This window comes from Salvelinus alpinus, chromosome 1 (genome assembly GCF_045679555.1).
Source record: "Salvelinus alpinus chromosome 1, SLU_Salpinus.1, whole genome shotgun sequence".
NCBI classification, from domain to species: domain Eukaryota; kingdom Metazoa; phylum Chordata; class Actinopteri; order Salmoniformes; family Salmonidae; genus Salvelinus; species Salvelinus alpinus.
This window is the reverse complement of record NC_092086.1, coordinates 24,070,587-24,086,799: the sequence shown is the minus strand read 5'-3', so window position 1 is coordinate 24,086,799 and position 16,213 is coordinate 24,070,587. Positions and strand designations below refer to the sequence as shown.

The 16,213-nt window shown below is 44.5% G+C and overlaps 1 protein-coding gene across 1 annotated transcript in view; it reads left to right on the top strand.

Annotated features, from left to right (window-relative positions):
• Positions 1-857: 857 nt before the first annotated feature.
• Positions 858-16,213, top strand: part of LOC139559022 (ubiquitin carboxyl-terminal hydrolase 22-like) — a 75,226-nt gene continuing 59,870 nt past the window's right edge. The window contains exon 1 of the mRNA XM_071374689.1: positions 858-1,317. Coding sequence (XP_071230790.1) covers positions 1,198-1,317 — 120 coding nt within the window. The 5' untranslated portion in view covers positions 858-1,197. The remainder of the gene's footprint in view (positions 1,318-16,213) is intronic.

Genomic DNA, 16,213 nt, shown 5'->3' with positions numbered 1-16,213 from the left:
CTGCACTGGGCATATTTCAGCAAATTGTGGGAAAATATGACAGTTCTTTTTTTTCTATCTCAGTAAATTTCTAAAACGAGTCACTATAAATGAATATGTGAACAGCCTACAATAAGTTGTAAAATATTAATGACAATATAGCCTACAATAAGTTGTAAAATATTAATGACAATTGATCATCAATCATTATTTAGGCTGTAAATCATTTTTATTCCCCCAAAAGTGTTTAGACGTCCCTCTATTAAGAAGGCCAATATTCAGATTGAAGAACCACTTTGGGTGTTTCCATTATGTGTATCATAACACGTACAATGGGTTTTCGTTCGAACACCAGTGAACAGTGCGCTGCTTGGCAGACAGGTGAGGGGGGTACTTCGTGCTATCAATTAAATTACAACTCTGACACAACCAGAAAGTGACACAGATGTCAATGCGCAATATCATTTTTAACCAGTAGGTGTCAGCATCTTATAGATAATGCAGTAAGTGATAGCCTCTGTTCACAGATTCTGACATAGACTTGCACACAAAATAATACAACTGGTGCAGAATATGTGCATTATTGTCTGGCCATGTGATTCAGCACATAATAAAAATGACTTTATATAATCCATTTTCATCGTATGAGGGCCTCTAACTAGTACAGAGACAGGCGGGCGACCGCTGTAGTCCATTTGAAAGGGCAGTACTTGGTATTGTCAATTAAATAAAACTATTTTCTGACATTTGACAAAACCAGTAAGCGACATATTTATTCACCAATCAGAATCCTATCCTTACTGCAAAGGGGCGTGACTTCAACGGGAAACAACGCACCAGCGCACTCTTCAGCCAACATATGAAGTCACCTCTCTTTGTATCCTCTAATCATGTTTCGCTTTGGGCGGGCTCGACGCACAACATACCATTAGAAAAATAAATCGTGAGTGGAAGTGCTTGACATGAGGATAAAGGCAACTGTCAGTCTGAGACGTAAACAGATTCACGAAGACGGATAACTGTACAAAAATGTCAACAAAGGACGTATTTGTCAGATGCCGAGTCTGATTTTGGGTATTGTCGCGGCTGTCCATTTCCAAACGGAAACCACAGCTAGCTTCTATACTGGACAGCAAGCACGCGCTAGCTAGTTAGCTTATTCTCGATTCTAGGACACGTCTCATCATTTAAAATACAAAACTGAATGTTGTTTCAGTCATGAGTCCAGCCGGGTGCTCACATGTGAACGCTTATAAGGTGGACAATTGGAGGCAAAACCTACGAGTCATATATCAATGCTTTGTTTGGAGCGGGAGTGCTGAAACCAGGAGACGAAAGGTAAAACAGGAATGCCATTGCCAGAAACTGAAGCAAAAATGGAATATAACTACGCACAGACAGGGCTAACGTTATGCATAAAACGCCCCACACAGTTTCAAGCACACAAATGTACACCCACGTAACGTTACACTGTTTGAGTCTGGTGGTTTAATGCAGACACATTGCGCTAGCTAGCACACCACAGTGCGTTCATTGTGACTGTGTGGAAACGCAGGGCATAAAGTTACCCGATCATCATGCTACCTGGGAATATTCAAGGCACATCAATCTCATCATAGGAACTACATTGCAACAATCAGTCATTAGATCATGTCTAGCTGGCTAATTGACACAGCAGAACTAACGTTATCCTACAATAGCTAGCGAACACCAGTCTAGACTTGATCATCACTGCCAGTTAAATTAGCTAGCTTGATACGGTGTGCTACTGCAGGAAAATAAACGCCAACAATGATTACGCGAGAAATTCACTCTCCTGAGCAAAACGAATCGTGTTTAGATAACTAGTATATAGCTAGCGTAGGTTGTGGTCGTTCAGTTATGTAGCTAGTTAGAGCGCTAGTTGACATCTAGCCTGGTGTTGCTGGTTGGCTAGCTAACGTTACCAAGAATATAGCTCATCAGCAAATAACATTTATTGTAGGGTATCAACTGAGCTTTTACTGTAGCTAGCTATTGAACCCCTTTCTTAAAATGATGCAATATTTTTGCATGCCAACGTGACTGTCCTTACGTTACATAATTTATTTATGTGAATGTGGTTGGCTGTTTTGACCAGATCCACCTATTGTCACTAGCAACATCCCACTTGTGCATTGTTCAGTGAAGCATGCTCCCTCCCACCCCTCATTCAGGCCAGCAAGGCGCAAGCCCCGCACACTAAACCATTTCGTTCGACCATCTGCGCCCCCCCCCCCCAAATGACTTGCCATATAACTATAAATTAGGTTCTTGGCATTTCAATTCAGTCATTGTGTCTCAAAATATCCCGACCATGTAGGCTACTGATAGCAATACTTTTCCCCCCACAATTTTAGCAAATATTAGGCTAGTTAGCCTAAATTGTCAACCTTTTGTTTTTGCTTTTCGGTCCTGTTTGTCCCTCAAAGCTTTCATGTTGTTAGTGTCCTGTACTGAATTAATGGTTCGATTGCTTTTGACTACAACCTATGTGTTTGTTTTCCACTGGCAGTCACAACACACCTTACATGTTTTATTTCGTTGTTGTTGAACTAGGTGCTTCAGAATGATGTGAGATGGACAGCATTGGTGAGTCGACAAACTTCTCCTTCCTCCTTGCACTAACATTAGTAGTGTGTACAGTAAACCAAATGCTGGCTTGCTTTCTCCCCTTTTAACTTTCCCACATATGTCCTTCATACTAGCGCTATGGCCATTCATTACCCAGGACTGAGTTAGGAAAACCCTGCTGCAGATGGATAGCAGTGGAGGCTGGTGGGAAGAGCTATAGGATGGGCTCATTGTAATGGCTGGAATGGTACCAAACACATGGTAACATGTTTGACTCCGTTCCATTGATTCCATTCCAGCAAACACAATGAGCCCGTCCTTCTAAAGCTCCCCCACCAGCCTCCTCTGATGGAATTATATCATCTATCTGGATGGTTGATAGCCTAGGGCATTGTCCTGCAACACTTGATGTGTTTCTAACTGCTAAAGCTTTAGCTCAACTACTATATTTGGTGAGACCCGATGAGTACTGTACGATGACAGACACGGGTCTGTCTCTAGAACAAACAGCTGTCGCCAGAGGGTCGATGACCCTTTGTTTGTACAGCGCTACAGCAGTTCACTAGAACTTGATGGTTGTTAACACACTCCGTCCAGGCCCCCTCCGTCCAGGCTCCCCCCGTCCAGGCTCTCCCCCCCCACGTCCAGGCTCTCCCCCCCCGTCCAGGCTCTCCCCCCCCCCGTCCAGCCCCCCCCCCCCCCCCCCTGTCCAGGCTCTCCCTCCCTCCCTGTCCAGGCTCTCTCCCTCTCCTGTCCAGGCTCTCTCTCTCCCTCTCTTGTCCAGGCTCTCCCTCCCTCTCTCGGTCCGTTCCTGTATAGTAGTACATCATCATGATTAACTTTGCTTTTCGCCCCTCAGTCTCAGAGCCCTCTCTTTTCAAATTAATTAACTGAGCGCATCCTCTGAAGCCTCACTGTGTGCACACTACTCACAGCTATGATCGACACTCCCAGAGGTAACCACCAGTAACCACAACTCTGCAGCTAGCTCCCTGAAGCCCCAGGAGGAGCATGTTGAAATGGGAACGCTGCGCCTGGGCCGGCTGGGTGTTTAGGGCCCCACTTGGTCCCAGATGCAGCATATTTAAATTTCTGTGTGTTCCAACCCCATGGGCTATGCTAAGTCGAAGCTCTCTCTATTCAAGGCAGGTAATCAGCTTCGTTAGATGTTTGAATGGAGACAATGGATGTTTAGCAGTGGGCTTATTTATTTACCAGGGTCCTGTTCACTAGGGCACACCAAAGCAAAATGTTTTGTAACGGAAAATGAAAAAAATATTTTCTTATTGGACAAGTTCTGATAGTACTTATTTGTTTCACTCCGTTTTATGCCTATTGAACACCACAGGAGGTTGGTGGCACCTTAATTGGGGAGGACAGGCTCATGGTAATGACTGGAGCAGAATAGGTGGAATGGTATCTAATACTTCAAACACATAGTTTTTGACGTGTTTGATGCCATTCCATTGGCTCCGTTCCTGCCATTATTATGAGCCGTCCTCCCCTCAACCCTGATAGGTAGTTGTGGACATTTTTATGTTGTCTCGATGTCCTTATTATTGAGCCCCAGTGAGGGTCTGCTGGCTTCTCTGTGGGTATGAAAGAGGCTATTAGCTTTTGGCACTCACTCCCAGTCGCTACTGAGTTTGCCCAGAGCATCAATCAGGTCAACTCAGTTATTGTGTTTTTGTGTGCAGACAGTTACAGGAATTCACATTCATTATCGGAATGAAGTCACCTTTCTCTGCAGTCCTGGGTTGAAATACTTTTGAAGTCTTTCAAATACTTTGAGTGTTTGCGCTAGCCTGCCTAGAGTGCCAAATAGACTGGGTTTAACTTGTTGGGACAATTCTATTGGTACATTAAGCCAGGCAAGCTCAATCAAGCACAGATAGTCTTTTGAAATTATTTCTATCAAATAATATTTGAACCCAGGTTTGTCGAGTACATTTTTTAAAGCTGCACTGTTCCCCATTTGACAGCACTGCTTTGCCCCAACCAAACACTAGTGACTGTTTCCGTTGTTTCATCATCATGATTTGTCGAACTATGTAGCCGCCTGTTGTGCAAACAGGACAACGCAACAAAGGTGGGCAAATGTGTCGGTGACCTGAGGGTTGAAAGGTCCCTCAGCTGCAGAGCTGGAACCTGAATGTGGGTGCTGAGTTTAAGGTCAAATCCACCACGTTTTCTACTCTTACCTCTGTCTATAAAGGCTGAATATCTTCAAGGCAAAGTTAGATTTAATGAAGTAATTCACAGGAACTTCCTTTTACCATATGGCTAGGCATACGTCATATTTTCCAGCTTTTTCGGCCTGGATAGTTGCCCAGTTATGTTCCTTCTTCTTTGTACTTTGTTGTGGTTCCCTCAAGTCTCTTTCTCTCACTCCTAGCCCAGCCCCAATCTCTTTGGTCTGCGTCCAGGTCTGTCAGCAGTAATGTTGCCTCCAGTATACAGGGAGGATATTTCCTGACCAGGTTGTAGGACAAAGAGACTCCTATAACATCCCTCATACTGTGTGTCTTTAATGTGTAGGTAACATACCACTGCCACTCAGTCTAATGAATAATAGGGTGGCTGTTATAACAGAGAAAAGGTCACTGACATTATGTCCCTGGCCTTGGTATTGTGAATAGATACCTCCTGCCTTGAAACTCACATCAGCAGATGAGGAATCACACAATTGTAAACCATCTCAGTACCTACACAAACATCCATTGCTGTCCGTCTGTCTGTGTAGAAGTTGAAGATGCAGTAGGCTACACTACAGTATCAGTCAGGAGACGACCCTCAGTCTGTGTGTAGGAGTTGAAGATGCAGTAGGCTACACTACAGTATCAGTCAGGAGACGACCCTCAGTCTGTGTGTAGAAGTTGAAGATGCAGTAGGCTACACTACAGTATCAGTCAGGAGACGACCCTCAGTCTGTGTGTAGGAGTTGAAGATGCAGTAGGCTACACTACAGTATCAGTCAGGAGACGACCCTCAGTCTGTCTGTGTGTAGGAGTTGAAGATGCAGTAGGCTACACTACAGTATCAGTCAGGAGACGACCCTCAGTCTGTGTGTAGGAGTTGAAGATGCAGTAGGCTACACTACAGCATCAGTCAGGAGACGACCCTCAGTCTGTGTGTAGGAGTTGAAGATGCAGTAGGCTACACTACAGCATCAGTCAGGAGACGACCCTCAGTCTGTGTGTAGGAGTTGAAGATGCAGTAGGCTACACTACAGTATCAGTCAGGAGACGACCCTCAGTCTGTGTGTAGGAGTTGAAGATGCAGTGGGCTACACTACAGCATCAGTCAGGAGACGACCCTCAGTCTGTGTGTAGGAGTTGAAGATGCAGTAGGCTACACTACAGTATCAGTCAGGAGACGACCCTCAGTCTGTCTGTGTGTAGGAGTTGAAGATGCAGTAGGCTACACTACAGTATCAGTCAGGAGACGACCCTCAGTCTGTGTGTAGAAGTTGAAGATGCAGTAGGCTACACTACAGTATCAGTCAGGAGACGACCCTCAGTCTGTGTGTAGGAGTTGAAGATGCAGTAGGCTACACTACAGTATCAGTCAGGAGACGACCCTCAGTCTGTCTGTGTGTAGGAGTTGAAGATGCAGTAGGCTACACTACAGTATCAGTCAGGAGACGACCCTCAGTCTGTGTGTAGGAGTTGAAGATGCAGTAGGCTACACTACAGCATCAGTCAGGAGACGACCCTCAGTCTGTGTGTAGGAGTTGAAGATGCAGTAGGCTACACTACAGCATCAGTCAGGAGACGACCCTCAGTCTGTGTGTAGGAGTTGAAGATGCAGTAGGCTACACTACAGTATCAGTCAGGAGACGACCCTCAGTCTGTGTGTAGGAGTTGAAGATGCAGTGGGCTACACTACAGCATCAGTCAGGAGACGACCCTCAGTCTGTGTGTAGGAGTTGAAGATGCAGTAGGCTACACTACAGCATCAGTCAGGAGACGACCCTCAGTCTGTGTGTAGGAGTTGAAGATGCAGTAGGCTACACTACAGCATCAGTCAGGAGACGACCCTCAGTCTGTGTGTAGGAGTTGAAGATGCAGTGGGCTACACTACAGCATCAGTCAGGAGACGACCCTCAGTCTGTGTGTAGGAGTTGAAGATGCAGTAGGCTACACTACAGCATCAGTCAGGAGACGACCCTCAGTCTGTGCAACTGAAAATTAAAGCTACGTTAACGAATATTAACCTCCAGTGAGAGTACTCTTAAACACCTCCTGCCTTAGTTCTCACCATATTGTATTTTTAAAGCACCTCCACAGTCACATCTCATCTCATCTATCTTCATAATTGATTTAATTTCTACCTCCCCAGTTCTATGGGCTCTCTCTCGTCCAAGATGGCTGTCTGTTTGGGATAGCTAGAGTTAGAGGGAATGGGTGCAGGCCTAGTCACCAGGCCTAGTCAATGGCTGTCATCTGTTTCTCAATGGAAGCTCTCCATCCAAGAGCATCAAGGTAATGTAACGCTGCTCCTTGTGGGATCCAGAAGCGCTATTTGTCCTTCTCCATCTCTGCTGTTAAAGGGTGACCACCACTGTATGGATCCAGCAGTCCTTCTCCATCTCTGCTGTTAAAGGGTGACCACCACTGTATGGATCCAGCAGTCCTTCTCCATCTCTGCTGTTAAAGGGTGACCACCACTGTATGGATCCAGCAGTCCTTCTCCATCACTGCTGTTAAAGGGTGACCACCACTGTATGGATCCAGCAGCCCTTCTCCATCACTGCTGTTAAAGGGTGACCACCACTGTATGGATCCAGCAGTCCTTCTCCATCACTGCTGTTAAAGGGTGACCACCACTGTATGGATCCAGCAGTCCTTCTCCATCACTGCTGTTAAAGGGTGACCACCACTGTATGGATCCAGCAGCCCTTCTCCATCACTGCTGTTAAAGGGTGACCACCACTGTATGGATCCAGCAGTCCTTCTCCATCACTGCTGTTAAAGGGTGACCACCACTGTATGGATCCAGCAGTCCTTCTCCATCACTGCTGTTAAAGGGTGACCACCACTGTATGGATCCAGCAGTCCTTCTCCATCACTGCTGTTAAAGGGTGACCACCACTGTATGGATCCAGCAGTCCTTCTCCATCACTGCTGTTAAAGGGTGACCACCACTGTATGGATCCAGCAGTCCTTCTCCATCACTGCTGTTAAAGGGTGACCACCACTGTATGGATCCAGCAGTCCTTCTCCATCACTGCTGTTAAAGGGTGACCACCACTGTGTGGATCCAGCAGTCCTTCTCCATCACTGCTGTTAAAGGGTGACCACCACTGTGTGGATCCAGCAGTCCTTCTCCATCACTGCTGTTAAAGGGTGACCACCACTGTATGGATCCAGCAGTCCTTCTCCATCACTGCTGTTAAAGGGTGACCACCACTGTATGGATCCAGCAGTCCTTCTCCATCACTGCTGTTAAAGGGTGACCACCACTGTGTGGATCCAGCAGTCCTTCTCCATCACTGCTGTTAAAGGGTGACCACCACTGTATGGATCCAGCAGTCCTTCTCCATCACTGCTGTTAAAGGGTGACCACCACTGTATGGATCCAGCAGTCCTTCTCCATCACTGCTGTTAAAGGGTGACCACCACTGTATGGATCCAGCAGCCGTAACGTTACACGGCTATTCATTCCTATAACATTTCATCAATGTTTTCCACTAATGGTTTTCATGGTTTTACCAGTAATGTGGTTATCGACAGATGGCTTGTCCTGTCACTCACTGTCCAGGCAGTTAGTCAGTGCCCTCAGCCTCTCTGCTCTGTTCACCCAGCTTCTAACAGCCTGCTGAGCACGACACCCCCGAGGCCACAGCCTGAGGGCTGGTGGATTCTAAGCCATCTTCACTGCACACAGTCATGGTCGTGCATATGAATTGTGTAGCCTATTTCTGTCGTTTTGCTGCCCCAGTAGGAACCATGAAGCGTAGGCTACTTCCCTTGAAAAGAAGCTGTGCAGTGAACATTATTTTTCTAGGCTGGCTGACAACGTCACAAATGATGCATGCGCATCGATGGGTCTGAAGGCCGTGTGACGTTACGATTCTGAACTGTCACATGGCAACGACATGAAGCTGCAATGTGGGGATTCATCGGTGACTCGTTTCCTCTTGTTCTTGATACCATGTCTTGTTTTGACTGTCACGTCTATGCTAATATGACAAAATTCGCTAGCTAACAACAATTGTGCAAATGTATTTATGTTTTCGATAAACATTGGAGACTAAATATAGTTTACACGTTGTCAACAATCTATGCCAAAGCGTCTGTTCTAGTGGCCATCAGGGTTGGTCCTGGTCGCTCCCTGGATGGAAGTGATGTTGGTCCTGGTCGCTCCCTGGATGGAAGTGATGTTGGTCCTGGTCGCTCCCTGGATGGAAGTGATGTTGGTCCTGGTCGCTCCCTGGATGGAAGTGATGTTGGTCCTGGTCGCTCCCTGGATGGAAGTGATGTTGGTCCTGGTCGCTCCCTGGATGGAAGTGATGTTGGAGGGCCAGTAGGAGGCATGCTTTCCTCTGGTCTAATAAAAAAAATATATATTCCGATTCCCCAGGGCAGTGATTGGGGACATTGCCATGTGTAGGGAGCTGTCTGTCGGATGGGACATTAAACGGCTGACTCTCTGTGGTCACTAAAGATCCCATGGCACTTATTGTAAGAGTAGAGGTGTTAACTCTGGTGTCCTGGCTAAATTCACAATCTGGCCCTCATACAATCATGTCCACCTAATCATCCCCAGACTCCAATTTGCTCATTCACCCCTCTTCCCTGTAACTATTCCCCAGGTCGTTGCTGTAAATGAGAACGTGTTCTTTGTCAACTTACCTGGTAAAATAACGGGGGGGGGGAAGAGTTATTCAGATACCGGTATATTATATAGTGACAATGTGTTTTATCTGATCAACCCGCCATAGCTTACAGCTATAGTTCTTCAATCTCCACTGTCCAAACTCCACCGTGACAAACGATAGCCCTAACAACAGGTGAAGGCTACTACTTATCCCCCCTATCTGTCTGGTGCAGCAGTTGAAGCTCTGGGGTGTGTGTCTGTCTGGGATTAGGACTGGGACAAGCCTTTTTTTCTGTTAAACAGCTGTTTAACACCTGTTTCAAGGTACATCTGGCTCGCCTGCTGAGCCCGACTGGCTGCCTAACACACACACACACACACACACACACACACACACACACACACACACACACACACACACACACACACACACACACACACACACACACACACACACACACTGGTTGGGATTACTGATGCAGAATGACTGGGAGATGGAGGGAGGGATGGAGGCAGTGAAGGCAGGAGAAAATATTATCTCCTGCTGCTCAGGTTAGGCTTGGGAAGTATACCGGGGTATTTTGGGCGGCAGGTAGCCTAGTGGTTAGCGCGTTGGACAAGTAACCGGCAGGTTGCTAGATCGAATCCCCGAGCTGACAAGGTAAAAAATCTGTTTTGCCCCTGTCTGTGTCTGTCTGTTTGGCAGTTAACCCACTGTTCCTAGGCCATCATTGAAGATAAGAATTTGTTCTTAACTGACTTGGCTAGTTAAATCAAGGTTAAATAATAAAACATTTGGAAATAGCTCAGGATGCTTTTTCAATACTGTCAATTTTGTTAACTTTCTTTTGAAGTTTTTATTTAATACATTTGAATATTTAATACTTTTTTAGAATCTATGTTCCTGCAGTCAATTTGTTAGGAGATAAAGATGGCCTTCTTCATTTTACCGGTCACATAATTTTTCATTATGAGGTTTGTGTGTCTGTGTTTGTTTTGTGTCTGTGTTTGTTTTGTGTCAATGTTAGCATAGGCAGGTGAAAGGAGAACCATCACTGAGGAAAGGACTGTCTCTACCTCTGTACCAGAACCTTGTTTTTCTCTTTATGGTTGGCCTTGGCCACGTTGATGCTAACACATAGTGGCCGTGTTTGCTGCTTGCAGAGATGCTTAGCAGCACCGGGACATTGGGGGACGTTGTCATTCAGAGCAGGAAAGGGAACATATGTGCGCTCTTGAGTGGTAGTGGCTTTATATTTACTTGGTCTCTCTCTGTCTGTCTCTCTGTCTGTCTCTCTGTCTGTCTCTCTGTCTGTCTGTCTCTCTGTCTGTCTGTCTCTCTGTGTCTGTCTGTGTCTGTCTGTGTCTCTGTCTGTTTGTGTCTCTGTCTGTCTGTTTGTCTGTATGTTTGTCTGTCTCTGTCTGTATGTCTCTGTCTGTCTCTCTGTCTGTGTCTCTCTGTCTCTGTCTGTTTGTCTCTCTGTCTGTTTGTCTCTCTGTCTGTTTGTCTCTCTGTCTCTCTGTCTGTTTGTGTCTCTCTGCCTGTCTGTCTCTCTGTCTGTGTCTCTCTGTCTGTGTGTCTGTCTGTGTCTGTATGTCTATCTGTCTGTTTGTCTCTGTCTGTGTCTCTCTCTGTCTGTCTGTTTGTCTCTCTGTCTGTTTGTCTCTCTGTCTGTTTGTCTCTCTGTCTGTTTGTCTCTCTGTCTGTTTGTCTCTCTGTCTGTTTGTCTCTCTGTCTGTTTGTCTCTCTGTCTGTTTGTCTCTCTGTCTGTTTGTCTCTCTGTCTGTTTGTCTCTCTGTCTGTTTGTCTCTGTCTGTTTGTCTGTCTGTCTCTCTGTGTCTGTCTGTCTCTCTGTGTCTGTCTGTCTGTCTGTTTGTCTGTCTCTGTTTGTCTGTCTGTCTGTCTGTTTGTCTTTGTCTCTGTCTGTGTCTCTCTGTTTGTCTCTGTTTGTCTCTCTGTTTGTCTCTCTGTCTGTTTGTCTCTCTGTTTGTCTGTCTGTCTGTTTGTCTCTCTGTTTGTCTTTGTCTCTGTCTGTGTCTCTCTGTTTGTCTCTCTGTTTGTCTCTCTGTTTGTCTCTCTGTCTGTTTGTCTCTCTGTTTGTCTGTCTGTCTCTGTCTGTCTCTCTGTCTGTTTGTCTCTCTGTTTGTCTGTCTGTCTCTGTCTGTCTGTCTCTCTCTGTCTGTCTGTGTCTGTCTGTCTGTCTGTCTCTGTCTGTCTGTCTGTGTCTGTCTGTCTGTCTGTCTGTCTGTGTCTGTCTGTCTGTCTGTCTGTCTGTCTGTCTGTCTGTCTGTCTGTCTGTGTCTCTCTGTTTGTCTCTCTGTTTGTCTCTCTGTTTGTCTCTCTGTCTGTTTGTCTCTCTGTCTGTTTGTCTCTCTGTCTGTTTGTCTCTCTGTTTGTCTTTGTCTCTCTGTTTGTCTTTGTCTCTCTGTTTGTCTTTGTCTCTCTGTTTGTCTTTGTCTCTCTGTTTGTCTCTCTGTTTGTCTCTCTGTTTGTCTCTCTGTTTGTCTCTGTCTGTTTGTCTCTCTGTTTGTCTGTCTGTCTCTGTCTGTCTCTCTGTCTGTTTGTCTCTCTGTTTGTCTGTCTCTCTCTGTCTGTCTGTGTCTGTCTGTCTCTGTCTGTCTGTCTGTCTGTCTGTGTCTGTCTGTCTGTCTGTCTGTCTGTCTGTCTGTCTGTCTGTCTGTGTCTCTCTGTTTGTCTGTCTGTCTGTGTCTCTCTGTTTCTCTCTCTGTTTGTCTGTTTGTCTCTCTGTCTGTTTGTCTCTCTGTCTGTTTGTCTCTCTGTCTGTTTGTCTCTCTGTCTGTTTGTCTCTGTCTGTTTGTCTCTCTGTCTGTGTCTGTCTCTCTGTCTGTCTGTCTGTCTCTCTGTCTCTCTGTCTGTTTGTGTCTGTCTGTCTCTCTGTCTGTTTGTGTCTGTCTGTCTGTCTGTCTGTCTGTCTGTCTGTCTCTCTGTCTGTTTGTGTCTGTCTGTCTGTCTGTTTGTCTCTCTGTCTCTCTGTCTCTGTCTGTCTGTTTGTGTCTGTCTGTCTGTCTGTCTGTCTGTCTGTCTGTCTGTCTGTCTGTCTGTCTGTCTGTCTGTCTGTCTGTTTGTCTCTCTGTCTCTCTGTCTGTTTGTGTCTGTCTGTCTGTTTGTCTCTCTGTCTGTTTGTGTCTGTCTGTCTGTCTCTCTGTCTCTCTGTCTGTCTGTCTCTCTGTCTGTCTGTCTGTCTGTTTTTTTCCCCCCCTGGGTATTGGTTAGACTACAATTGGGGTGTGGAAATGTTATGCTCTTTGTACTGTAGCCTACTCCTGACCGTCAGGTTGTACAGTGCCATATTTTCCTAATGGAAACCCTGAGTTTTTTTGGGGAATAGAAACACCATAATATTAATCAAATTAATTCAGCAAAATTTATTTTTATCAATCCCATATACTATGTTCTTACACAAAAAGGTTTTAAATTCTCTAGTACAGCCAATATTGAAGACTATCAAATGCTTCTCAAAGATGCCCTCTGGTGGTCAAACTAGCACTAATTAGCATTAATGGCAACAATGGCTGAAAATGAAATAACGTGCCATAGAATTCTGCGGCAGCCCACAGGGTGTGCGCAGTACGACAACACTTTTACAGGAAGAACCACTGTACACACACACTGCTTATTTCTGTCAAATGTTGTGTACAAATTTGTTTACATCCCTGTTAGTGAGTATTTCTCCTTTGCCAAGATACTCCATCCACCTGACAGGTGTGGCATATCAAGAAGCTGATTAAACAGCTTGATCATTACACAGGTGCCCCTTGTGCTGGGGACAATAAAAAGCCACTCTAAAATGTGCTGTTTTGTCACACATCACAATGCACAGATGTCTCAAGTTTTGAGGTAGTGTGCAATTGGCATGCTGACTGCAGCAATGTCCACCAGAACTGTTGCCAGAGAAATTAATGTTAATTTCTCTACCATAAGCCGCGTCCATTTTTTTCGAGAATTTGGCAGTACGTCCAACCAGCCTCACAACCGCAGACCACGTGTAACCACACCAGCCCAGGACCTCCACATCTGGCTTTTTCATCTGCGGGGTCATCTGAGACCAGCCAAATGGCATCGTGTGGGTGAGCTGTTTGCTGATGCCTACGTTGTGACCAGAGTGCCCCATGGTGGCGGTGGGGTTATGGTATGGGCAGGCATAAGCAATGGACAACAAACACAATTGAATTTTATCAATGGCAATTTGAATGCTCAGAGACACCGTGACGAGATCCTGAGGCCCATTGTCCTGCCATTCATCTCCCGCCATCACCTCATGTTTCAGCATGATGATGCACAGCCCCATGTTGCAAGGATCTGTACAGAATTCCTGGAAGCAGAAAATGTCCCAGATCTTCCATGGCCTGCATACTCACCAGACATGTCACCCATGGAGAATGTTTGGGAGGCTCTGGATCGAAAGGTACGACGGCGTGTTCTAGTTCCCGCCAATATCCAGCAACTTGGCACAGCTATTAACCTTTTGTCAATAGGGGGAGCTGTTAGCATTATTTTTTTTTTTACATTTCCAAATTAAACTGCCTCGTACTCAATTCTTGATCGTACAATATGCATATTATTGTTATTATTGGATAGAAAACAGTCTATAGTTTCTATAGGAGTTGAAATTTTGTCTCTGAGTGGTACAGAACAATTTCTACAGCACTTTTCATGACAGGGTTCAGATTTCAGAAATTTTTACCTCTGATCTGGGGTCTGTTTATAAGGCCACAGTGAATGCTATGAAGAAACCGACACTACCTACGTCTTCCTCTGGGTGTCTGTACGTCATCACGTTTTCAATGAAGTCTATGGGACGTTCACAGCCATTATAAATGACAAAAATGTACAGAGACCCCTCTTTCTCAACGTGCGCCTCAAGCGTGAAGGCCATCGGACCTGCCTCGTTCCAAATCGTTTTCTAACCAGCAGTATTTCTCCGGTCATGTTTTCAGTCGTTATAGTTGTTAAAAACATCATAATGTAGTGAATTTTAACCGTTTTATATCAATTTATATCCGTTTAGTGCGATTTTGAGGAATTTCTTTGTCGTGCACTCTGAAAGTTTGGACACGCTTTAGGGTGTCGGTCGTTGGTGATGGACATTACGAAGGACAGAGGACATCTATCGACCAAAAGACGTTTATAACATAGAAAGGATACATTGCCCAAGAATATGATGGAAGATCAGCTCAAAGTAAGCAATATTTAATATGATAAACCGTGTTTCTGTCGAAATATTTTAAACGCATACATCGCCATTTTGTTTGGTATAGCTTCACTTGGCCAACCCTGTATTGAAAAGTAAGGATAATTTAAAAAATGTAAATCAGCGGTTGCATTAAGAACTAATTTGTCTTTCGATTCCTGTCAACCCTGTATTTTTTAGTCAAGTATATGATTAGCTTTTAATTAAACTAGATCACTCTGATAGATGACGTCAGACATATTGAGGCTTGATTTCCTAGTATTTTCATTGTGTAACCACGGTTTTGTATGGCTAAATATGCACCTTTTCGAACAAACTGTATATGTATGTTGTAAAATGATGTTACAGGAGTGTCATCGGAAGAATTCTGAGAAGGTTAGTGAAAAAATTAATATCTTTTGGCGGTGATTACGTTATAGCGCTCTTTGGCTGGAATCGATGCTCTGGTAACGTTGGAACATGTAGTATGCTAACTTATCGATTTATTGTGTTTTCGCTGAAAAACGCTTAGAAAATCTGAAATATGGTCTGAAATCACAAGAACTGGGTCTTTCCATTGCTATGCTTTGTCTATTTTTATGAAATGTTTTATGATGAGTAAATTGGTCATACACGTTGCTCTATCTAGTAATTCTAGTGGATTTGTGATGGTCGGTGCAATTGTAAACTGTGATTTCTACCTGAAATATGCACTTTTTTCTAACAAAAACTATCCTATACCATGAATATGTTATCAGACTGTCATCTGATGGTTTTTTTTATAGGTTATTGGCTATCAATATCTTAGTTGAGCCGAATTGGTGATAGCACCTGAAGGAGTAAGAAACTGATGGAGTTAGAATAGTGGTGTATTTTGCTAACGTGTTTAGCTAATAGATTTACATATTTTGTCTTCCCTGTAAAACATTTTAAAAATCTGAAATGGTGGCTTTATTCACAAGATCTGTATCTTTCATCTGGTGTCTTGGACTTGTGATTTAATGATATTTAGATGCTACTATCTACTTCTGAAGCTATGCTATCTATGCTAATCAGTGTGTGGGGGGTGGGGGGTGCTCCCGGATCCGGGTTTCTGAGGCAGTAAAAGTTAAAGAGGAGTGGGACAACATTCCACAGGTCACAATCAACAGCCTGATCAACTCTATGTGAAGGAGATGTCGCCCTTCATGAGGCAAATGGTGGTCCCACCAGTTACTGACATGTTTTCTGATCCACACCCCTACCTTGTTTTTAAGGTATGTGACCAACTGATGCATATCTGTATTCCCAGTTATGTGAAACCCATAAATTAGTGCTTAATTTATTTATTTTAATTGAGATTTCCTTATATGAACTGTAACTCAGTAAAATCTTTGGAAATTGTTGCACTTATATTTATGTTCAGTGTGGGTTATTCTTTTTTTTGCATGATCTCTACCTGTTTATTTTCCATCCCCCAAATGACCACTATACAGAAAAAAAACTGTAATTATCTCCATATTAAAGGAATAATTAGAGATTTTGGACTAAGAAGCCATTTATCTGCTTCAACAGAGCCGGATGAACAGGAACGGCTATGGATACTGTGACCAATAGTGTCCTCTTGGTAAACAGACACTGTACCACTC